At 37.8% G+C, this 25,372-nt stretch overlaps 4 protein-coding genes across 4 annotated transcripts; 1 reads left to right on the top strand and 3 right to left on the bottom strand.

The window, feature by feature from the left end:
* Positions 1 to 4,594: 4,594 nt before the first annotated feature.
* Positions 4,595 to 6,919, top strand: LOC121972309 (G-type lectin S-receptor-like serine/threonine-protein kinase At2g19130; the record flags this gene model as incomplete). Its single annotated transcript, XM_042523993.1, has 1 exon — positions 4,595 to 6,919. A coding segment is annotated over one exon (2,325 nt), but the record flags the coding sequence as incomplete, so codon positions are not given.
* Positions 6,920 to 8,853: 1,934 nt separating this feature from the next.
* LOC121972308 (rhamnogalacturonate lyase B-like) lies at positions 8,854 to 12,102 on the bottom strand. The gene is made up of 13 exons (XM_042523992.1): positions 11,987 to 12,102; positions 11,857 to 11,907; positions 11,270 to 11,389; positions 11,062 to 11,181; positions 10,840 to 10,981; positions 10,601 to 10,771; positions 10,326 to 10,481; positions 10,140 to 10,246; positions 9,954 to 10,044; positions 9,744 to 9,885; positions 9,394 to 9,664; positions 9,182 to 9,308; positions 8,854 to 9,084 (listed from the first exon to the last, which is right to left on the bottom strand). The coding sequence occupies exons 1-13, from the start codon at positions 12,100 to 12,102 to the stop codon at positions 8,854 to 8,856; spliced, it is 1,845 nt and encodes a 614-aa protein (XP_042379926.1).
* Positions 12,103 to 22,353: 10,251 nt separating this feature from the next.
* Positions 22,354 to 23,949, bottom strand: LOC121973220 (G-type lectin S-receptor-like serine/threonine-protein kinase At2g19130). The gene has a single exon (XM_042524779.1). It carries the CDS (start codon positions 23,942 to 23,944, stop codon positions 22,544 to 22,546), a length of 1,401 nt encoding a protein of 466 aa, XP_042380713.1. The 5' UTR covers positions 23,945 to 23,949; the 3' UTR covers positions 22,354 to 22,543.
* Positions 23,944 to 24,930, bottom strand: LOC121972307 (G-type lectin S-receptor-like serine/threonine-protein kinase At2g19130). Its single transcript, XM_042523991.1, has 2 exons — positions 24,904 to 24,930; positions 23,944 to 24,792 (listed from the first exon to the last, which is right to left on the bottom strand). Exons 1-2 carry the CDS (start codon positions 24,928 to 24,930, stop codon positions 23,944 to 23,946), a joined length of 876 nt encoding a protein of 291 aa, XP_042379925.1.
* Positions 24,931 to 25,372: the final 442 nt, after the last annotated feature.

Here is a 25,372-nt window from a genome sequence, read left to right as displayed (position 1 = left end):
ATAGGGAACCTGATTTTAAGTAAATCCAAGTAGCGTAGGGTCATTAGTGGGTTTTGGTCAAAATCCACTGATGGACCTGGATACCTCTGATTAGACTCATTCAAAGTCTAGTTAGATTTTGGTATTGCAAGGACTCCAACAGTGCTATCCATTATTGATGTAAAGCTCTCTAGGGGTGGTTGCACGATCTGAAAAAATCTCAGCCCCATGTTGGACCTGATATAGTACTATATCAGGCTCAATGTGGGCCTGATATAAAACCATATCAGGCCCAACGTGGGCCTGATATGAAACCATATCAGGCCCAATGTGGGCCTGATATGAAGTCATATCAGGCCCAACGTGGGTCTAATATGAAACCATATTAGGCCTAACGTGGGCCTGATAGGTTTCAAAAATGTTGATACTATCTCTCCCTTATATAACATAAAAACGTGCTACTATGGGCTTTAAGTCAACAGCGTGGGGAGTGAAATATAGATAATAGTATTGGAACATAGATTTAATCTCTGCCTAATTTTTTTGACTTAAAAATAAAATGACAGTTAGTGATTCTCGTAACTTAAAAGGTGTGTATTAAAATCCACAACTCCTCCCCTCTCAAACCTTCCTACAGAACGAGAATTTGCATAAAATCAAATAGCCTAAAAAAAAAGGAGTAATATATAAAATAAAATAAATATATAAAATAAAATAAATTGATACAATACGATCTAAAGAAATAACAATTTTGAATAACTATAAAAATATTAGATAAAATAAGAATATATATATATATATATATAAACTAATATTAAAGTTTCTCCTCTCTTGGTTGATATTATGAAACCATATCAAGTCCAACGTGAGCTTGATATGAAACCATATTAGGCCCAACGTGGGCATGATAGGTTTCAAAAATGCCGATACTATCTCTCCCTTCTATAACATAAAAAGGTGCTACCATGGGCTTTAAGTCAACAACATGGGGAGCGAAATATAGACAATAGTATTGGAACATAACTTTAATCTCTGTCTAATTTTTTGACTTAAAAATAAAATGACGGTTGGTGGTTCTCGTAACTTAAAAGGTGTGCATTAAAATCCATAACTCCTCCCCTTTCAAACCTTCCTACAGAACGAGAATTTGAATAAAATCAAATAGCCTAAAAAAAGGAGTAATATATAGGATAAAATAAATCGATACAATATGAGCTAAAGAAATTATAATTTTGAATAACTACAAAAAATTCAGATAAAATAAGAATATATATATATATATATATATATATATATATATATATAGAGATATATATATATATATATATATATATATATATATATATATGTACATATATATATATAATTAAAGATTCTCCTCTCTCGGTTGTTGTTCATTGAATACAAATAAACTTCACATGTTCTGTGTCAAATGGCATGGAGCAAGAACTTCTTATCCAAGGTGTATAACTAAGTCTTGACACCATATATACCATCTACCCTCTCAAACCTTCATAGGAAACCTGATTTCAAGTAAATCCAAGTAGCGTAGGGTCGTCAGAAGGTTTTGGTCAAAGCCCACTGATGGACCTAAACACCTCTGATTGGACCCATTCAAAGTCGGGTTAGAATCTAGTATTGCAAGGACTCCAACGGTGCTATCCATTACTGATGTACATCTCTCTAGGGGTGGTTGCATGGTCTGAAAAAATTGCAGCCCCATATTAGGCCTGATATGTTGTACCATATCAAGCCCAACGTTGGCCTGATATGAGACCATATCAGGCCCAATGAATAGGTTTCAAAATATTTTTATAATATTAAAGAATGTAATATTAAATATCCAAATTAATATTTTTATTTAAATGTGCTAACACTAAAATCACAAATTAAATAAAAAAAATTGCATAATAAAAATATGCGATATATCAGGCCCACGTTTCATTCAAAGCAAATGCTCGCACTCTCCTTCGGCCGTCATCTTCTTCTCGAAGGCATCCTACGTAGCTCCATTCGGGGCGTGACTCTAGCATCATCGACATCCAACCATCTGTTTAGTACGTAACTCCGTTGCTAATTTAGTGGTTGTTTCTCTAACAGTTTCACCTAGGGTTTGTGTTAATGTTAAGGGCATGTTAGAATAAGAGCATAGTCATTATTATGGATTCTAAGAGTTGTTTTTCTGTGTGTGATCATATGGTAGCTAAGTTCGGAATGGCTACAAAAGGAGCATTGACAAGTGGAAGTGCTGCTCGACTAAGTTATCCAAGTTATGTCAACAGAGGATGAACAAAAAGAATGAACTGGAAAAGTAGCATTTGTCACTTCAGAAAATTTATTTCTTCTGTTAAACAGACTGTAGAACAAGAACAGAAGATTCGAGGCACACCTTTTTCGTGGATCCTCGACTTCCCTAATAGTTCTTTTGTAAGAGCTAAGGTCCAGAATATGTTTGATAATTGGGATCAGGTGGAACAAAACTATATCTTTCATGGGAAGAAACTAAAATTTACAAAGGTAGATGTTGCACTGATTCTAGGCCTACCCGACAATGGAGAGATAGTTCGTCTCGATTTAAATGAGGCTTCCAACGTACTGTACATGGAGTTTTTTCAAGATTTTGGTTGTTCTATTAAACATTTGGAGAAATTGATAATGAAGTCGAGATCAAATGACAAGTTGTACCGTCAGCTTTATATCCTGTATTTTTTTGCAACAGTTTTGTTTTGTGGTAGTACCAGTGTTCTTAGAGTACTTGTGCTCTCCCTAATTGATTGTGTATATGATTTTGACAACTTAGCTAGATTTAACTGGTGCAATGCAGTATACAGTTTCATGACTCCCCAATTAGAAGCCATTGGCTTGGATCTGTCATAGGTAATTTTCTTGATTCCTTCATCTTAATACATGACAATTAATGAATAGAAAGAATGCGTAACATACTATCAAAAGCATGACATTGGACATGGAAATATTTTTCTGATAACTATATAAACACCATGGATGGTAAGTTCAAGTAAGTGGGTGGTCTTCTTATTCTCGCAAGTGGAGGCAACTTTTCTTCACCAAGCTCTCTTTTTCTTCTTTCTGCATCGTATCTCCTTCTTCCTCAGTGACTGATTTGAATGTTAGAGGGACCGTATCGGTATGCCAACTCAAGTGTTACATTTTAGGGTGTTGGATCTCACAAGTTAGAGGTGGATCTAAGCTTTCTGAAAAGGAGGAACCCGAGCGAGCACAAAAAAGGAGGTCATCAGGTTTCAAATGATTTCATGACAGTTTTATCAACTGCCTTGTCACATGTATAAAATTGCTTGTCCACATCATTTGCTGCTTTGGCACCATGCCAAAGGTCAATTTGCACAATTGTGCTTGGCCTAGGTTGCTCCACAAACTGGTTGCTTTGGCACCATGTCAAATGATAGTCGATATGTCATGTGCATGGCCCTAGTCCTGCACCACATACTTAGGCATAAACAGCCTTCTGACTACTTCATCCATTGTGATGCATTATATGCACCTGTTGCATGTAATGACTCGCATTTACTGCAAGACTCCGCATGTCCAATCTTTGCATCTATTAGCCGCAATCCAAGTTGATCTTCCACTCAACTTGTGCTTTGACAGCCTCTGGAAATCCCATCGTTGGCATGCCTTGCATGTTATACCTAATAAGCTAGATTAAAAGTGCAACGAATGTGCCCAGCCTTGCCAAAGTTAAAGGGCTAACAGTTTCCTAATACGTTTGAAACGGTCATTCCAATCTGGATAAGTATCTGAACGAAGTTGAGGTAGTTAGTTTCGATCCTTCTACAGTCCATCGACGCCATTGAAAACAATTTACTCAAGATGATCATCATCAAAAGCATTAAAAAAACATCTAGTTGTTGTATATGCACGTTAATTAGAATTAACTGGTATCGATATTAATAATTTAACAAATGGAATTTTGAAGACTAAATTAAAAATATTCTTGAAGTCAATACTCAATGATTAAATAATAGATTGACATATTAATATAAAAAGATTTATTCTGATAATTAGATAAGGAGCACAGTGACGGATTAGGGGGAGCGGGGATATGCTTAGCATCTTCTTACTCCCGAAAAATTCCACGTGTACTGCAACAGCGATCATAATTAATTTTAATCGGATTCTAACAAGGATCTAACATGTAAATTATGAAAAAATCCAAAAAAAAAAATTACTGATCAGGTGATCTAAACTCGTAAATAAGAAGTATTTGTTAATCCCTAATACGTTTGAAACGGTCATTCCAATTTAGATAGGAGGTATCTGAACGGAGTTGAACAAGGCCACGTTAATGCATACCCGGCGGCGTTGAGAAGGGGACAAACTAGGAAAAGGTGAGAGAAACAAGTCCCCGGGTGACGACGTCGGCGTCGGCGCTCCGGGATTAGAAACCGGGCTGGCTCCGCCATCTCAGTTGAGGAAATCAGTTCCTTCTAGATTCCAGCGGCGCCATTAAATATTCCATCTCCTTCAACCTTTCGTCGCTCATCAGCCATCAGCAATGGCAATGGCTTCTTCCTGTTCCAGTGCAACTTCATTCTTGCACTTCTCCTTTTCCCTTTCCCTCTCTCTTCTCTTCTTCTCTGCAACGTCATCAACTGACACAATATACGCAGAAACTTCTCTGTCCGGAAACCAGACCATCACCTCCGGAGGCGGCAGGTTCGTGCTTGGCTTTTTCACGCCACCAGGCAGCACCGGAACGACCTCCTTCAACTACTACATCGGCATCTGGTACGATAAGATCTCTGCGATCACCCCAGTGTGGGTGGCCAACAGAGCCACTCCAGTCACCGACCCAACCGCGTCGGAGCTTAAGATCTCTGACGATGGCAATCTCATCATCCTCAACCAGTTCAAATCCATCATATGGTCGACCAACGTCACCACCATCCCATCCTCTAACTCCACAATCGTCGCAGTCATCCTTGACACGGGTAATCTCCAGCTCAGGGATGAATCCAACTCCTCTCTCATCTTCTGGCAGAGCTTCGATCACCCCACCGACACTTGGCTTCCCGGCGCCAAGATCGGGTTCAACAAGCTCACCAGCACGCCCCAACGCCTCACTTCCTGGAAGAACAAAGTTGACCCTTCTCCTGGACTCTTCACTCTCCAGAGCGATCCAACCGGTGCAACCTCTCAGTATTTGCTTTTCTGGAATTTGTCGAAGGAATATTGGACCAGCGGCATCTGGGACGGGCACGTCTTCACTTCTGTCCCGGAGATGAGCCGAAGAGGCTTCGTCAACTTCGGTTTCATCAACAACACTGAGGAGACCTATTTCATCTACACTCCCAATGATCCCAACCTCGAGATTAGATTTGTCTTCGATTATCAGTCCGGTCAGATGCTCTTTTTGATGTGGATGGAGAATACACAATCATGGATGCTCTGCTGGGCTATGCCCAATTTTAGCTGCTCGGTGTATGCGAGCTGCGGACCTTTCGGTAGCTGCAGTGATATCAGCAGGCCTTCGTGCAGTTGTGCCAAGGGTTACAGAGTGATGTCCCAGAATGAGTGGGATTTGGGTGACAGAAGAGCAGGCTGCGAGAGGATCACTCCTTTGCAATGCGAACAAAACACCAACAATACTGAGAAAGATGGATTCTTTGAGATGCCAAACGTTAAGCTGCCTGATAACCCCAACACTGCGGTCAAGGTTGGGAGTAGGGAAGGCTGCGAGTTGGTTTGCCTGAGTAATTGCTCCTGCAATGCTTATTCCTACAACGGTAGTGGCTGCTTTGTTTGGCATGGAGGGTTGCTGAATCTGCAAGAACAATATAATCAATCTGATGCAGGCACTCTTTACCTGCGCTTGGCTGCCTCGGAGTTGCAATCTTCTGAAAGAGACAAGAAGAGAGTGGCAAGTTGGGTTATCATCGGTGCCATTGTCCTGCCCATCTTGTTTACTAGCGTTCCTGCCACTTTGATTGTGATAAAGAAGCGAGAAAGTGGGCGGATGATTGAGAAAGCAAAGGCTATGCAGAGTCGTCTCGTCTCGTTCACATACAGTGAGCTGCAACAAGCCACACGGAAGTTCTCAACGAAGCTCGGGGGAGGAGGCTTTGGATCAGTGTTCAAAGGAGCATTGCCGGGGGCTAATTATATCGCTGTGAAGAAGCTTGAGGGCCTTTACCAAGGCGAGAAGCAATTCCGAGCGGAGGTGAGCACACTAGGAGCCATTCAACATGTAAACCTCATTAGGCTAATAGGCTTTTGCTCTCAAGAGACCAAGAAGTTGTTGGTCTACGAGTTCATGCCAAGCGGTTCCTTAGCTGATCAGCTTTTTCGTAGGAACTCGAATGTATTAGACTGGAAAACAAGATATCAAATTGCTACCGGAACTGCAAGAGGATTAGCCTATCTCCATGAGCAATGCAGAGACAGCATCATACATTGTGACATTAAGCCAGAGAACATACTGTTGGACGATGCACTTGTGCCAAAGGTAGCTGATTTTGGTCTAGCAAAGCTTGTCGGAAGGAAATTTAGCAAAGTTCTCACAACCATTCGAGGAAGTAGAGGGTACATCGCGCCTGAATGGATTTGGGGTATGCCCATCACTACAAAAGTAGACGTTTACAGCTACGGAATGATGTTGTTCGAGATCATATCAGGAAAGAGAAACCTCATGCACACCGGAGAAAGTAGTTTTGAGTTCTTCCCCTTAGTCGCAACGAACAAACTCGTAATTGGAGATGTCAAAAGCTTGATAGATCAAAGGTTAGAGGGTAAAGTCAACTTAGAAGAGTTTGAAATAGCTTGTAAACTTGCTTGCTGGTGCATTCAAGATGACGAGAGTTCGAGGCCAACCATGAGTCAAATTGTTCAAGCTCTAGAGGGCAATCTAGATGTTGGCATTCCTTCTGTTCCAAGGTCTCTTGGAGTCGTAAACGTGTCATGAACCAAGAGCATCAATTCCTCTAGCTCACATCAGAACTAAGGATGATTGTGCCACTTCAACTAGTGCTCAGATAAGGGGTTCTGCAACTTAAATCCTGTGGTGAGTTCCTTTTTTTTTTTTTTTTTTTGATTTTTTTGATTTTTTTATTTTTTATTTTTTGTATTTGAACTTTAAATCTGCATGTGGAGGTTGTTTGCCAATGAATTGAGAGCAAGTCATGTTGTGTTTATTTCAGATTCTAAATTTATATTCAGATTTTTGAATATGGTTCTCTTCACTTGAAGCCACCAGGTCCCCTGAATTCTACTAAAATGCATAAAGTTGAAACAAATTGGGAATTTAGAACAAACCATTTACATCTCCAATTAAAGTGTGATTATACAATAACATAATGCAACTTTCAAAGTAGCAATCATCTAATGTGGCAAAGCCGATTCTCTCGCCCCAGCGCCCCCCGCCAATTCGTCCCTAGATCAACACGGAGAAGGTAAATCATGGATACTACTAATTATTAGTGCAAATGGTAAAAACATAGAAGAAAATAACAATTATCTAAGAACATACCAAATATGAACATGTTATACACTTTCATAATAGCATTTGGTTGATACCTAACATCAACTTATGTACTAAAAAAACACAACTTATTCACATTTTATAGACAAACAAACTTCATATGCAGATAAAAGACATTACCATAACAAATGAACTTGCTGCATGTGTTTGTTCTACCTTATTTAGAGCTCGAATAATATTTAAGTTATATAATTGTTTATTTGACAGTTAGTCGAAGTGTACACATAACTTAATTTTAAATATAGTATACATCAAAACATAGATTCTATGGGGTGGTTCCTAGCCCACAGGACGTAGCGGAGACGGTGAGCGCATAATATCTCTGGTGTAATGGGCAGGGGTCGATTCTAGAAACTGACGACCTGAGATTTATCCCGCCATGCGTCTATGGCCTGTGTACCTGCATGAACCTCCCTCCATATCCGTGGGGCCGGCACTAGGGGGCCGCTAAGGTAGCGGATCTACCTTTTTTTTATGGAGTGGTTCCTATATCAACATGATCCACTTGGACTTTGTCTTTGTCAATTCTCTATTGGACTTCCAACCATCAAGTATTCTATCAACTGTGGACTTCGTCCTTACTAATTTTCTATTGGACTTTCAACCGTCAAGTAACCAATCAACCATGATATACTTGGACTTCTCTACATCCTGACCAATCTTGATCAACTTATCCGAGGTCAATAGTATCAATAATCTCCCACTCCAATATAATCTCCCCTTTTCTTGATATCTCACTCTCAACCATCAAGTTGAAACATTGAAATTCAACTCGAGTAAACTCAAATTTAATCAACCTTGATCATATATCAATCAACCAACATAAAATCCATACTCTCAAAGACAATTATCACATTTCCTTTCAATCCTCTAAGCTATTCCCATTTAGATAGCTACAATGATGATTAAAAAAATACCATATATAAATCCATAATAATGATCAATAAATTTAAATAATGGTAGATTCATCGACAAGATACCTAACACAATATTAATATTTTATCTTTGGATAGAAAATATTATTTTTTTAAGTGGTACTTTCAATGTAGTAATCAAATATTGATAATAAGACCAATCAAATAATTGGTTTATCTTTAGACCGACCAATCATCTACATAAAAAATCATAGAATTGGATTCCACTTTTAAGATAGTCATTTATACACATTTAATTAAATATATTAGCACACGATTATTTTTTATAACATGTTCATCTAATGTCCATGTATGTGGTGACGGTAATACACCCGACAATAAGAAACTGGATTCATCACCAAAAAAAAATGCTTGTGAAAAACTTTGTTTCATCAAAAATGTTCCCAATGCATTCCAAGCCTGGTGTGTTTTTGAATCAATGAACTATGTCGCTTCCATTCGGATATAGTCATACATGATTCCTTGAAACATGGTTTGGGATTGACTTTGAGTCAAGAATATTGTGTTTTCCCCTTCACGAAGCCAACTTCCTTGTAAACTAATGTTGAACAACCAATAAAAACCATGGATTCCATGCCTTGCAATTGCATTGTCACGACCAATCAACTCTGTTGTGAAGTGAGCAGGTTCTATAGTCGGGTCATTGATTCGAACCTTAAAATTGGATGGAAACATTAAGACCTTCTCCATATCATTATAATTATAACAAAAACATAATTCAAAAGAGGAAAACAAAAGTTTATGAACATACTTGTAGTTTAGAAAGGTGTGCAGAAGCAAGTGCCACCCTGAGCTTGTAAACTCCAGTCCTATGTAAACTAGAAAGTTGAAATTTTATCTGCCATGTTGTTGCTTTATTGGAATTATCTTTTTGCTTCCTGCAAGGATGATTTTTTTTTCTTTTGGTAAATGATATGAAGAATACTGAGACAGAACTAAACTCATCTAAAACACAATGTAAACCTGGTAACTTGAGCAAAGAACCAGTCTTTTGTATAATTACTGACACCAACTTGGTAAATTAAATCAGTTGTAGGATACAAATCTGCATATTTCTCCCATAACCCATATTGTCTAAACTTATCGTGCTCAATGTAAAGTTTATTGACATATTTAGGATTTGGATCAGGAACAAAGAACTCTGCAGCAGAGCGATCAGGAATGCCAATCTCCCACAAGGTTGGGCCATCTCTTGGTGGTCTATATACAAGGTTGTGTAAGTCGATATTACCTCCTGTTTAAATCACCAAAGAAATAGTTAATTAACATAACTAACCGTGAGAACTCTAAAGAACTTTGTATATCTAGCTTACCTGAGGTGACTGTGATTGTGGTGCTATAAGTAAATTCTCCAATGAAACCAGGAAGCCATGCATACAGATTATAAACTCCAGAGAGAACATTTTTTATAAAGAAATTTCCTTTGGCGTTTGCTCTTACCCAAAATTGGTATCCCTGTATCATTAGGATTTATTAAACAAATTTCATGAAAGCGATCGAATGATATGTTAGTGAGTATTAACCTTGGTTTCTTTTTGCCAAGATCCTTCTTCTCCTGGAGAAGCTAAACCAACAAAAGTTGCATTCCCATATATGTAATTTTTACTAATGTACCTGACAAAAATGGATGAAACTCTAGCATTCAGTTCGAGTCATTTATCATCACTACAACAAAAAAATTATATCTGCTTTGAAAAATTGAAACTTACTTATCTAAAATAAGTAGCCTTCCAGAAACAGATCCTCTTTGCTCTTTCTTAAGATAATCCACTGAAGTTGGAAACTCGTAAGGCCAATTCGCCACTTCAATTTGGGTCTGATTAAAGCAAAAGAAAAAACATAGGATTGCAAATTGTGTTTTAAAATAATGACAAAGTTAAAGTGAAATGTTCTACCTGTCTTTTAGCATCCTCCCAAAGAAAGTTTGGTCTTGAGTTTTTCAAGTCAGAATTAAGGTAGATGAATACTGGGCCAAACACTTTCTTCCAGTATTCACCATTCGTAAATTTAGCAACAATTTCTTCCCCAGCATAGTGAGAGCTATGGAACATCTAAATGATCATTGAATTCACACAAATAAAACTTCAGGTATATAAATATATTTTACCCTATTTTTTATGCAAACTAAAAATATAAAAATAAAATAAAACTCGAGCATTTTGTTACATACACCGAGGACAGTAGGGCCAACATGAGATGTTAAATCTTGTCTGAGAGGTCCTCCTGACTTGAACTCATTACTCGGAGTGATTAACCAAAAGCCAATAGAAGGCTTAGCACAAATCCATCCATGCACCAAGCTGTCTTTGTACTCGCTGGAGTATTGATATTTGTCGTCCACCTAGATGATCAAATCTCTTACTTTAAATGAAGTTATAAAGAAGTAAACACAATGAATGAAATGTTTACCTCTCCTCTAAGGGCTGGATTAGTTGGTTTAACAAGGATGACTGCCTCAGGGTAGGCTAACTTCTGAGATCTCTTAGGCGAACGATCCTGAAGCATAGGCATGACCCTTTGTCTATTATCTGCGATCGCCATGTAATGAAACCTGTGTTTTAACGATTGATTTGGTTAGTTTAAATTTCATTATGACCAAAAGAAAATTTAAAGAAATTGATTAATATTTACTTCTCTTTTCTAAGCTTGAAAGCTATTCTAGTTTCTGTTATTTGGAAGTCTGGCCATCCTTTAACATGCTCATAGATGGCGTATGTGTAGAATCCTGAGCTACCTTGCAATAATACAAATCTACATAGTAGTAATGATTAGAATTCGATTTCATTAAAAAAAAAAACTTTCAGATTTATCACCGCTGTTAATTTGAAGATATATATACCTTTTGTCTATGTTGAGAGGAGAACGCTTGCCTTTGAGGGAGGGATTCCACTTCTTCTTGAAAGACACTTCAATTTTCTTGTCATCTTGATATATTATTTGAAATTGACTTCCTTCTATTCTGTAAATTAATTAAACCAATTATCATGTTGTTACATAGCACAACCAATATATATTCAACAATTGATCAAAGGGTGCATTTAAAATTACAAAATTTCTAAAAAGCGTGCCTAACTTTTAGATTTCCCAAAAGGTACCCTTGTTTTCTAGCCAACCACTAGGATATTACATTCAAGAAAAACAACACAACTGTAGTACTGTATTTCAAAGAACAATTCACTGTCGTGCTGATTTTTAAAAATTAGCACAATAGTAGTGTTGTTTTTTGAAATGCAACCCCACGGTGATACTGTTATTTGAAATTTAGCACCACAATGATTAGTTGAAGAGGTAAAATAAAAAATAAATGTGTCTTCTAAAAAAATCTGAAAGTTAGAACGCACCTTATGGGAATTCTGCAATTTTAAGTATCTTTAGTATATATTCCATATTTTTTTGTAAATTAATAGAAGTTTTGGTGGCACTCACAATTCAAATATTTCTTCATTTTCCTCTTCATTCCAAACAACATCCCAGTAGCTGCTTCCAATCTCAGGATGTTTTTATGGGTGTTTTCAGAAATATTAAGTAAAAGAACGCTGGATGAAAACATATATACCCTCCATACGGTTCACTACTATGAACTTCCAGTAAATTATCAACTCCATTGTACATAACTTCAGTGATAAAGCCTTCGGGGTTTGACAATGTCAGCCGGACAATGCCATTGTCCATCACAACCTGCAGATCGCAAACTATATCAGTGCTATCGGATCATATAAACAGAACAAAAAAAAACATGAAACAGAGAACAATGGCTACATATTGGCCTTTTACGTGGACAGTAGTCACCGCAGCTCCGGGCGCCACTGGATGGCCATTGCCGGCTGAGCTTGAACAGCAAGTGAGCATTGCAGCCCTGCATGAAGTGCATTGTGCCAAAATGGAAAATATATTAGCGACATAAACCAAATTATTCCAAATGAACGTCTTACGAATGACAATTATACATGGAGACAAAGGCAAGGATTGCAGCCATTTGGATTTCATATATTTTCCTCCTGATCATCTTGATGATCATTTATAATATTATGGCCCATTTTTAGTAAGTATTAAGTTAAAACATTGTATATGAGAATTAGCTAGCAGGTTGGTTTCTCAGGTTTGCTAGTGGTGTGGAGTATTAACTTTCTTTCCTCAATTCAATTATTTTTTAATAATTAGCACTGGGAATCTAAATTGTACTGATTGATTTTAATGATGATCGACAAGATTTTACATAAAATTTTCACCGATTAAAATAAATCAAAAATACTTATAACAACAACAAGTACTCATTAACTATTTATTAAAGAATATTTATCGGTTAACTAATCAAAACTGACACTATCATTAAATGTCAGATGTCTGAGAAATCTCATCATTGTCGGGGCAGCAATTTATGCCCTCCTTTGGTTGGTGGCATAAATGATGGATTAGTTATACACCGGGAATAAAATAAATGCTGATATATGAATTTATTTCGATAAAGTTAAAACTAGCAACAAGGGTATTTATTTCAATGAATTTGTAGTTTATAATATTTTCAAATTCTACATATTTGTAAATTATTTAAACCTTTCAAATTTCGTATATTTTAAAATTTAGTGTTCCCGTATAATATATGTAGCGAAAATGATATCTATAATAAATTTATACTGTGATTGATCTTTTTAAGCACCTTCATCTTTTAATTCGTTTCTACCAAAGATACTACACTGATTATCTTGTCCAAAAAAACATATTTAAATTGAAATTTTTATTAATTAAATTATTTTCTAAATCTATTTATTATTATAATGAAATTTTCTAAATTAATATTATCTAGATTATTAAATAATTTATTAAGATATTTATTGATTTTATCTAAATCTATTTTCTTATTTTAAATTTTAAATTCAAATTTATTTTAATGTCTGAACTAATTAATTTATTTAAATTGATTTGATTAATGTTCTGTTTGACCAAGTCAAGATTGATGCTGATTTAGTTAAAGTCTTGATTACTTTGATTAGAATCTAGATTATTTTGTAAATCTAAATTTGAATAATGTAAATCTAGATTATCATGCATCATGTTGAGGATCGAAAGGTCGGCTACAAGGGGGGTTGAATAGTCGGTACCCCCAAATCGTTCTCCTTTCTACAATGTTAGTTGCGCAAGCGGAATAGAAATAAAACAATCAGAGCAAATAAGAATACAAACGCAAACACGGTCGATGTAAAGTGATTCGAAGAGTGCTTGCTCCTATTCCACGGCTTGTCCTTGAGGTAGACGAACCCTCAATCCTTTGGTGGATTAGACCCCGGTAATCTCCAACTAGATGAGCTCCTTCTCGATGGAGCAAAATCTCTCATAAGGCACTCTTCTTCTTTACAAGATTGAGAATGAGCTTTGGAAGAAAAGTGTAGGATTTGGGAGCTTTGAGCAAGAACTTAGGAGTTATTCAATGAGCATAAGTAAACTCCTTCATACCCCAAAGCTCCCCTTAAATAAGAAGAGAGAGTTGAACACAAAATCAACTCATCTTGGCACCAATCAATTGGTCCATGCATTAGTTGACTAGTGTAGCCGTTGGACATACTCTGTAGAATCTGGGACTCTGATAACAACTTTCTACCAGTCATCACCAGTCGACTAGTCTTCGCAACCATGGGCACAAAACCATTATGTGCTCTCATGAATTTGGACCAGTCGACTGGTCTCAGTAGCAGTCGACTGATATCTTATATTCACTCACACTCATCCTTTCCGAAGTCACCCTTGAAGTCGTCTACCTTGACCTTCGTCCCTCAGATACACTGAGCCAACGGCTCCTCTCCATGCCATCCTTCACGTTTCCTTGAAGTCCGCTTCCCTCGGCTCCACTTAGTTGCTCCTCGTCTGATGGTCCCTCAAATGCATCATTCTTCACTGTCTCAAAGACCCGAGCCCTAGAATGAGCTTTTCCCACAACTTGGTCGCACTAAGTTCCTCATGTGTTTCACCAAGTCCTACATGACTTTAACACATATCAAACACATATGAAAGTCTAACTTAAACTCTTTGATACACATATCAAAATCATAATCATGCCCGATCAACCTAAGTCAATTCAATTGCAATTTTCCATTTTTCTCTTACTGAGCTTCCTCGACTATTCAAGGTTCCTCATCATCAACTGGAAGAATCTTCAATGCTTCATTCTCAATATCAAACCTTCTCTGAGAAATAATCTGATGACTACTTCTTCATATGTTAGACTGTTGAGAAACTGACTCATTCAGTGGCAAATTACTCCCACTAGGTTGACTAGATTCAGGCATCTCCTGGTTTGTTGATAAAGGAACATTATCCTCATCCTCTATCTCATATAGAGGAATTGTCTTATCAACTTCACCTTGTGTTGGGAACTCAGTTTCAAGAAAAGTAGCATCTTTTGACTCTATTTTAGAGATGGTTCCATCTTGTCGCTCACCAATAAAAACATAACCCTTAGAAGTCTTAGAATACCTTATAAAGATACACTTCTTACCTCTGAGTTCTAATTTTTCATGTTTGTGAGTCTTATCATGAATGTAGGCAGCTGACCCCCAAGATCTCAAATTAGTCAAATCTGACTTTCTGCTTGTCCAACATTTATGTGGGATAGATGGAACTGACTTTGAAGGCACTTTGTTAAGTATATAGGTCGCAACTAATAATGCATCTCCTTAATAGGAGATTGACAAATTAGCCTGTGTCATCATAGACCTAACCATTTCAAGAAGAGTCCTATTTCTTCTTTCAACAACTCCATTTTGTAGTGGAGTTCCAGGGATAGTTAATTGTCTAATAATCCCTTTCTCATTACATATTATCTTGAACTGATCAGACAAATATTCACCTCTACGGTCAGTACGCAAGGTTTTAACCTTACTTTTTAATTGATTCTCAACTTCGTTCAAGTAACAAATAAAGCAATCTAATGCTTTAGATTTCTGAGAAATCAAATACACATGACCAAAACGTGTGAAATCATAAATAAATGTAATGAAATAAGAACTTCCATTTCTAGCCTTCATATTCATTGGACCACAAATATCTGAATGAATTAATTGCAATGGTGATTCAACTCTAATAGCCTTACCAAATGGTTTCCTAGTCGTCTTTCTAGCAAGACAATGCTCACATATAGACAAGTTAATCTTAGCATGAGTGCCTAAAAGGCCCTCTTTAGCTAATCTATTCATTCGTTCTTGTCCTATATGTCATAATCTAGCATGTCAAATTTCATCATTAACATCAACATTACTAGTAAGAGCAATGTTTGAAAAATAATCATCATTATTATTTGGTTCTACATCAAGAACCATAAAGTCATTTGTTACATAACCATGGCCAATTAACACAGAGTTAATTCGAAGTTCCACACAACAGCTATAAAAATCTACACAATAACCTAAATCAAGAAGATAAATGATGAAAATCAGATTCCGTCGAATCTCAGGAGCATACAGAACATCATGTAGAAACAGGGTACACCCACCATGTAGGTTGAGCTTGCAAGTGTCAATTCCTTTGACTTTAATTCTTGTATTGTTTCCTACATATATCCATTTGTTGTCAGCTGGTACCCGACGGTATTTCACATATGTAGCTCAATCATGTGTTACGTGGTTCGTTGCTCCTGAATCTATAATCCACAAAGGATACGAATCAGCTAACAACATTGTACTTGCAACATGATGCTCATGGAAAGAAGATAGAGATGGATCTACCTTTTTAGGCTCAGTACAATCTCGAGCAAAATGATCCTTTTTTCCACAATTGAAGTAGGTCAACTTGCTCCTAGGTTTTTGTCCATATTTCTTTCCTTTCTTCTTGATTTGGTTTTTAACAGCAACAACACTAGCCTCCTTTCCTTTTCTCTTTCCTTTCTTGAACCATCTTTCCTTATTCTTGGAACTAGAACCTTTAGCTACAAAAGCTTGACCAGAAATCCTTGCAAATTCAATCCTCTCCACCTCAAGTTCAACATGACGTGAGACATCGGTGAAAGTCTTGATACTTTCACTATGAGTCAGATTTTGTTTCATCGTTTCCCAAGAATCAGGAAGGGAATGGATAACTTCCTGAACCTGTTATTCATCGATCAACACATAACCAGCAGTATTAAGCTCTCGAATCATGTTACCCATCTCCCTGAGATGTTGAGTCATGGTAACATTTGAGTGTTTTTTATAGCTATCAAACTTAATTGTTAGCTGACGGAGCTTACTGAGACTTACTCTACTGTACTTTTCTCTAAGGGCTACCCAGACAGCATGAGTCGATAGTAATGGCTCATACTCAAATACCAGGTCATCCACCATTGAACTAATCAATATTCCTTTAGCAATGGAGTCCTTCCTTTTCCATGTCTTATAGGCATCAAGGTCACGTATGTGCTGTGCTGTAGAACCATCAACCGGTTCCTCTATGAATTGATTTACAACCTCTAGAACTTCTTGTTCCTCAAGAACGTATTGTATCTTGAGATGCCAGATTTTGTAGTTATTCCCATATAATTTCTCTCCCTTATTGAGTTCAACTATAATGTTTTTAGTTGCCATGATCTACATAAATAAACACATTATTTATTATTTCAGTGTAATTCATATATGTTCAATTAATTCTTGACTTAATGTAAATTAAAATTAGTTTATAAAATCAAGTGATAACATTATTTTCACTCATCATTTGTATGTTCTAATCTAATCAACATTGATCAATTATATTACACACATCCCATTTAATGAACGAATCATTATTAAAATGAACTAATCATTTTTCATATGAACTAATCATATGGATATATGAACTAATTATATTCACATGAACTAATCATGAGCAAGTTAGTTAACACATAACATAACTGTTTATTTATCATAACTCTGTTCATACATAACGAGAGAAATTATTACATGACTCAAAAACTAAATGAGTTAACACTGTTCATATATAACGACAGTAAACAGAACACTAGTAACATAGATAAGCTAGCACTACTCCTAATATGATAAATGCTAGAGCAGTGGGCAATTGTATCCCGTTTATGTCGGACTCTATGATGGGTGGATCAGCCTTAAACGTATCCATCAGATTCATTTCTGGATCTTCTACACACTCTTGAGGATCCTTCTCTGATTCTTCGGGGTCCATTTCTACATCCTCCTCGGAATCCATCTCTGGATCCTCCTTAAAATCTTCAAGATCTATTTCTGGATCCTCTTCAAATTCTTCGAGGTTCATTCCTAGATCATCCTCAGATTCTGTGGAATTTGGATCCTCCTCAAAATCTTAAGGATCTACTTTTGGATCCTCCTCAGATTCTTCGAGGTTCATTTTTTCGGGATATTGATCCTCTTCAGATTCTTTAAAACCCCATTCCAAATGAAGTAACTATCTACACATTTCTGAATATGAGATGTGTCTTTCAAAATCATCCCAAAGTTGGAATGATATCTGCCTAAGATGTTTCGACAATGAATAAACCAGAGCCCATCTTCTTTCTTTGTCCTAGACTGGATACCATTCTTGCTCTAGATTCTAGAACATCCAATCGAGCCGACCAATAAGCCTACCGACTCTATGATCTGGGTTATATTCCAACTTCTTGATCTCCTCTCATAGCTCATGTTGTCGTTCATAGCGACCATTCATCGTGTATATTGTTCTGGAAATGAAAATCATGATGTCAATACAAAATCGACAGACCAGTAACAAAAATCGGTCAAATTCAATTCTCACATATAGAACAAATATATATAGAATACACAAACAATTAAGAAAAATAAACTTTCTTTATTTGGGGAGTCTCATGTGACTGACACATTGTATCGGTCGATCATGAATCCGGATCTTAAGCTTAGTCTATTGTCCTCATTAGAACTAATCTAATTAGACAGAGATTTCTGACCTATGTTCTGTTATTGTTTAAGCTCATTTGAGTCAATCTCAGACTCATTGATCAAACTTAGGTCCGTTTGATTCATCCATTGGATTAAGTCTGACCCATTAGAATAAGTCTAATCTTTTTGATCAAATCTGACACAACATAACTAATCTAGTCATATTTGATCAGGCCAACTTATGTAATCAAAATGACCCCAATTAGTTCAATAATAATACGAACCGGTTTAAACCAACAAATAATTTGAACTAGATCTAGGTATTATTGAATCAATATAGTCTGCTTAAATCAACTAATAATTTAAGCCAGGCCTGGATTTGATTGGACAAGTTGGTCTCGTTCAATTTTTAACTAATTGAACCCCAAATTAATTAAATATGTATTTATTAATTAATAATACATTTCCCTATGTATTTAATTAATTAATAAATATATTTAATATAATTTTAAACCACTGTTCTTGCATGCAACGAACGGGATTTTGTTTTTTTTTGTTTTTTTTCCAGTGCGTCGTCGAAACGAAGCACTGTTCATCGCGTTTTTGAATTGATTAAAAATTTCATTCAATCGATTCAATTGAATTGAATCGATTGATTTAATCGATTCAGAATTCAATCGATAAAAATATAGCTTCATCATTTCAATCGATTGAGCTATTATTTGAATCGATTCAAGTTATCTTAATCGATTAGTTAATCGATTAAACTACTTCTTCTCGTCTCTGTCGCCGACCGCAACATTCTTTTCTTCTGCCTCGACGAACGAGGTTGTCACGATTGTCGATTGTCGGCCTCCCGACGTGGTCACCAGCACTCTCCAGCGACGGAAGCCGATAGCCAACAACCTCTCGGGGCTTGACAACTGCGGCAGATCACAGCCCAGTTGTGATCTCGCCTGGCGAAGGCGATCAAGAGATTTTCATTTGGATGAAGAGACTAGTTTCCTGCTTAGGCATGACTCTGATACCATTGTTGTCTATTTGTTAGCATGGATCAAACATAAGATAAAGCTGTAACCATTCACTGTGATCTCCCGAAGAAATCGAAGAAGAAGAACCGTCGGACGTCACTATTGTCGGAAGCACGATCACGGATAACTGGAAAGTGCTTCAAGGTTCACGAGCCAAATCCCCAACCTCTCAGACGTTCTCCTTTGCTCGACCAACACTGATCACCGTCGCCTCTCCCCTTATGCTCTTGCCCTCTTCTCCGATTGTTCTTGGACATCATTTTAAATAGGAAACAAAACATCGATTACTAACCGATGCTTTGATGGCTTTCAATGGAGGAAGATGAAGGTAAATGAGCACCCTTTCATCTTCCTGACGTTGCAACTGATGCAACGTCCAACATATTGACTTAGGCAACCTTGTATATAGACCACCAAGAGATGACCCAACCTTGTGGGAGATTGGCATTCCTAATCACTCTGCTGCTGAGTTCTTTGTTTCTGATCCAAATCCTAAATATGTCAACAAACTTTACATTGAGCACGATAAGTTTAGACAATATGGGTTATGGGAGAGATGCAGATTTGTATCCTACAACTAATTTAATCTACCAAATTGGTGTCAGTAACTATACAAAAGACTGGTTCTTTGCTCAAGTTACCATGTTTATATGGTGTTTTAGATGAGTTTGCTTCTGTCTATATCAGTATTCTTCATATCATTTACCAAAAGAAAAAAAAAAATCATCCTTGCAGGAAGCAGAAAGATAATTCAAATAAATTGCAAAGACATGGCAGATAAAATTTTGACTTTCTAGTTTACATAGGATTGGAGTTTACAAGCTCAGGGTGGCACTTGCTTGGGTGGCACTTCTTCTGTAGCTCCGGTCCTTCTACAAAGGAAGTTCGGGATGGAAAAAAAAATCCAAAATAAATTTGGGCCCCAATTACTCAAGGCTCCAATTACATGTCTAAAAAGATAAAAGTAAAAAACAATATCAAAAAATTATAAAATATGAATTTGAGTCCAATTATTCAAAGCCCCAATTACATGTCTATAATACATAATACTAAAAAAAAAAATTTGGATCCTCTCAAATTATGGGCTCAGGGTCATCGTCCAGTGCCGCCCTCCTCCAGGGTCGGCCATGTGCTTCTGCACACTTTCTAAACTACAAGTATGTTCATAAACGTTTGTTTTCCTCTTTTGAATTATGTTTTTGTTATAATTGTAATGATATGGTAAAGGTCTTAATGTTTCCATCCAATTTTAAGGTTCGAATCAATGACCCGAGTATAGAACCTGCTCAATTCACAACAGGGTTGATTGGTGGTGACAATGCAATTGCAAGGCATGGAATCCATGGTTTGTATTGGTTGTTCAACATTAGTTTACAAGGAAGTTGGCTTCGTGAAGTGGAAAACACAATCTTCTTGACTCAAAGTCAATCCCAAACCATGTTTCAAGGAATCATGTATATATCCGAATGGAGTCCCCTCGGATGAATCTAGTGGCTAGCGCATGAGGTGTTGTCATAATGAGGTCTGGGGTTCGAATCTTGGTAAAGCCGAGGTAAATACCTCCCTTATGTGCTAGTCACTATTCCAAAGACTAGTAGTCGCCCGTGATTTACCTCCTCCGTGTTGACACTGGGACGGATTAACGGGGACGTTGAGGACGAACATATTCACCTTTTACCACAATGTATATATCCGAATGGAAGCTACATAGTTAACTGATTCAAAAACACACCAGCCTTGGAATGCATTGGGAACATTTTGATGAAACAAGATTTTTACAAACATTTTTTTGGGGTGATGAATCCAGTTTCTTGTTGTCCAATGTGTTACCGTCACCACATACAGAACATGTTGTAAAAAATAATTGTGTACTAAAATATTTAATTAAATATATTTATAAATAACTATCTTAAAAGTGGAACCCAATTTAGTGATTTTTCACGTGGACGATTGGTCAGTCTAAGTATAAACCAATTGTTTGACTAGACTTATTATCTATCACATTGAAAATTGAAATTACCACTTGCAAATTAATATTTTCTATCCAAAGACTAAATATTAATATTGAGTTATCTTAGCTTGTTGATGGATCTATCATTATTTTAATTTATTGATCATTATTATGAATTCATATATGGTATTTTTTTATTCATCATTGTAGCTATCTAAATGGGAATAGCTTCAAGGATTGAAAGGAAATGTGACAATTGTCTTTGAGTGCATGGACTTTATGTTGGTTGATTGATATATGATCAAAGTTGATTAAATTTGAGTTGGTTTAGTCGGATTTTTATGTTTGAACAATATTTTTGATGGTTGTGAGCAAGATATCAAGAAAATGAGAGATTATTGGAGTGAGAGATTGTTGATACAATCGATCTCGAGTCAAGTTGATCAAGATTGGTTTAGATATAGAGAAGTTCAAGTAGATTATAGTTGATTAGATATTTGACGGTTGAAAGTCCAATAGGTAATTAGCAAAGACAAAGTCCTAGAACACTTGATGATCGAAAGTCCAATAGAGAATTGACAAAGGCGAAGCCCAAGTAGATCATGCAGATATAGAAACCACCACATCGAGTCTATGATTTGATGTATACTAAGTTTAAAATTAGGTTATTTGTAGACTTCGACTAGCCGTCAAATAGACAAATCTATAACTTAAATATTATTCGAGCTCTAAATAAGGCAGAACAAAGACATGCAACAAGTTCATTTGTTATGGTAATGTCTTTTATGAAGTTTGTCTATAAAATGTGAATAGGTTGTGTTTTTTATTATGAAAGTGTATCGCATTTAGTATGTTCTTAGATGATTGCTACTTTGAAAGTTGCATTATGTTATTGTCTAGAATGTTATTGTATAAATTACACTTCAATTGGAGATGTAAATTGTTTCTCCTAAATTCCCAATTTGTTTCAACTTGTGCATTTTAGTAGAATTCAGGGGACCTGATTGCTTCAAGTGAAGAGAACCATATTCTAAAATCTGAATATGAATTTAGAATCTGAAATAAACACAACATGACTTGCTCTCAATTCATTGGCAAACAACCTCCACATGCAGATTTAAAGTTCAAATACAAAAAATAAAAATAAATAAATAAATAAAAAAGGAACTCACTGCAACTCTTTCTCCTGGTTTTATTGGAACTTAAACAGGATTTAAGTTGCAGAACTCCACATCTGAGGACTAGTTGAAGTGGCACAATAATCCTTAGTGCTGATGTGAGCTAGAGGAATTGATGCTCTTGGCTCATGACACGTTTAGGGCTCCAAGAGACCTTGGAGCAGGAGGAATGCCAACATCTAGATTGCCCTCTAGAGCTTGAACAATTTGACTCATGGTTGGCCTCGAACTCTCGTCATCTTGAATGCACCAGCAAGCAAGTTTACAAACTATTTCAAACTCTTCTAAGTTGACTTTACCCTCTAACCTTTGATCTATCAAGCTTTTGACATCTCCGATTACGAGTTTGTTCGTTGCGACTAAGGGGAAGAACTCAAAACTACTTTCTCCGGTGTGCATGAGGTTTCTCTTTCCTGATATGATCTCGAACAACATCATTCCGTAGCTGTAAACGTCTACTTTTGTAGTGATGGGCATACCCCAAATCCATTCAGGCGCGATGTACCCTCTACTTCCTCGAATGGTTGTGAGAACTTTGCTAAATTTCCTTCCGACAAGCTTTGCTAGACCAAAATCAGCTACCTTTGGCACAAGTGCATCGTCCAACAGTATGTTCTCTGGCTTAATGTCACAATGTATGATGCTGTCTCTGCATTGCTCATGGAGATAGGCTAATCCTCTTGCAGTTCCGGTAGCAATTTGATATCTTGTTTTCCAGTCTAGTACATTCGAGTTGCTAAGAAAAAGTTGATCAGCTAAGGAACCGCTTGGCATGAACTCGTAGACCAACAACTTCTTGGTCCCTTGAGAGCAAAATCCTATTAGCCTAATGAGGTTTACATGTTGAATGGCTCCTAGTGTGCTCACCTCCGCTCGGAATTGCTTCTCGCCTTGGTAAAGGCCCTCAAGCTTCTTCACAGCGATATAATTAGACCCCGGCAAAGTGCCTTTGAACACTGATCCAAAGCCTCCTCCCCCGAGCTTCGTTGAGAACTTCCGTGTGGCTTGTTGCAGCTCACTGTATGTGAACGAGACGAGACGACTCTGCATAGCCTTTGCTTTCTCAATCATCCGCCTACTTTCTCGCTTCTTTATCACAATCAAAATGGTAGGAACGCAAGTAAACAAGATGGCCAGGACAATGGAACCGATGATAACCCAACTTGCCACTCTCTTCTTGTCTCTTTCAGAAGATTGCAACTCCGAGGCAGCCAAGCGCAGGTAAAGAGTGCTTGCATCGGATTGATCATATTGTTCTTGCAGATTCAGCAACCCTCCGTGCCAAACAAAGCAGCCACTACCGTTGTAGGAATAAGCATTGCAGGAGCAATTACTCATACAAACCAACTCGCAGCCTTCCCTACTCCCAACCTTGACCGAAGTGTTGGGGTTATCAGGCAGCTTAACGTTTGGCATCTCAAAGAATCCATCTTTCTCAGTATTGTTGGTGTTTTGTTCGCATTGCAAAGGAGTGATCCTCTGGCAGCCTGCTCTTCTGTCACCCAAATCCCACTCCTTCTGGAGCATCACTCTGTAACCCCTGGCGCAACTGCAAGAAGGCCTGCTATCGCAGCTACGAAAGGGCGCTCTACTCCGCAGCTCCCGCAAATAGCCCAGCAGAGCATCCATGATTGTGTATTCTCCATCCACGTCAAAACAAGCATCTGGCCGGACTCATAATCGAAGACAAATCTAATCTTGAGGTTGGGATCCTTGGGAGCGTAGATGAAATAGCTCTCCTCGGTGTTGTTGATGAAAGCGAAGTTGACGATGCCTCTCCAGCTCATCTCGGGGATAGAAGTGAAGACGTGTCCGTCCCAGATTCCGCTGGCCCAATATTCCTTCGACAAATTCCAGAAAAGAAAATACTGAGAGGTTGCGCCGGTTGGATCACTCTGGAGAGTGAAGAGTCCAGGAGAAGGGTCAACTTTGTTCTTCCAGGAAGTGAGGCGTTGGGGCGTGCTGGTGAGCTTGTTGAACCCGATCTTGGCGCCGGGAAGCCAAGTGTCGGTGGGGTGATCGAAGCTCTGCCAGAAGATGAGAGAGGAGTTGGATTCATCCCTGAGCTGGAGATTACCCGTGTCAAGGATGACCGCGACGATTGTGGAGTTGGAGGATCGGATGGTGGTGACGTTGGTCGACCATATGATGGATTTGAACTGGTTGAGGATGATGAGATTGCCATCGTCAGAGATCTTAAGCTCCGACGCGGTTGTGTCGGTGACTGGAGTGGCTCTGTTGGCCACCCACACTGGGGTGATCGCAGAGATCTTATCGTACCAGATGCCGATGTAGTAGTTGAAGGAGGTCGTTCCGGTGCTGCCTGGTGGTGTGAAAAAGCCAAGCACGAACCTGCCGCCTCCGGAGGTGATGGTCTGGTTGCCGGACAGAGAACTTTCAGCGTAGATTGTGTCAGTTGACGACGTTGCGGAGAAGAAGAGAAGAGAGAGGGAAAGGGAAAAGGAGAAGTGCAAGAATGAAGTTGCACTGGAACAGGAAGAAGCCATTGCCATTGCTGATGGCTGATGAGCGACGAAAGATTGAAGGAGATGGAATATTTAATGGCGCCGCTGAAATCTAGTAGGAACTGATTTCCTCAACTGAGATGGCGGAGCCAGTCTAACCGGCCTGAGCCGGAATCTTAGTTTGTCCCCATCTCAACGCTGTTTGGCCATCCCCTTCTCAACGCCGGGCCCCAGCTATAGCCCCGGGTAGGCATTAACGTGCCCTTGCCCAACTCCGTTCAGATGCCTCTTATCTAAATTGGAATGCCCGTTTCAAACGTAACAATAATTATCAGAATAAATCTTTCTATATTATTATGTCAATTGACCTAGTATTATTTAATCTATCAATTGATTGAGTATTGACGTCAACAACATTTTTAATTTAGTCATTTAAATCATTATTGTCGATAACTAATTAACGTGCATGTACAACAACTGGATGTTTTTT

This window comes from Zingiber officinale, chromosome 4A, assembly GCF_018446385.1.
Source record: "Zingiber officinale cultivar Zhangliang chromosome 4A, Zo_v1.1, whole genome shotgun sequence".
Taxonomy (NCBI): Eukaryota; Viridiplantae; Streptophyta; class Magnoliopsida; order Zingiberales; family Zingiberaceae; genus Zingiber; species Zingiber officinale.
The sequence above is the reverse complement of the archived record's forward strand: the minus strand, read 5'-3'. Positions and strand labels throughout refer to the sequence as shown.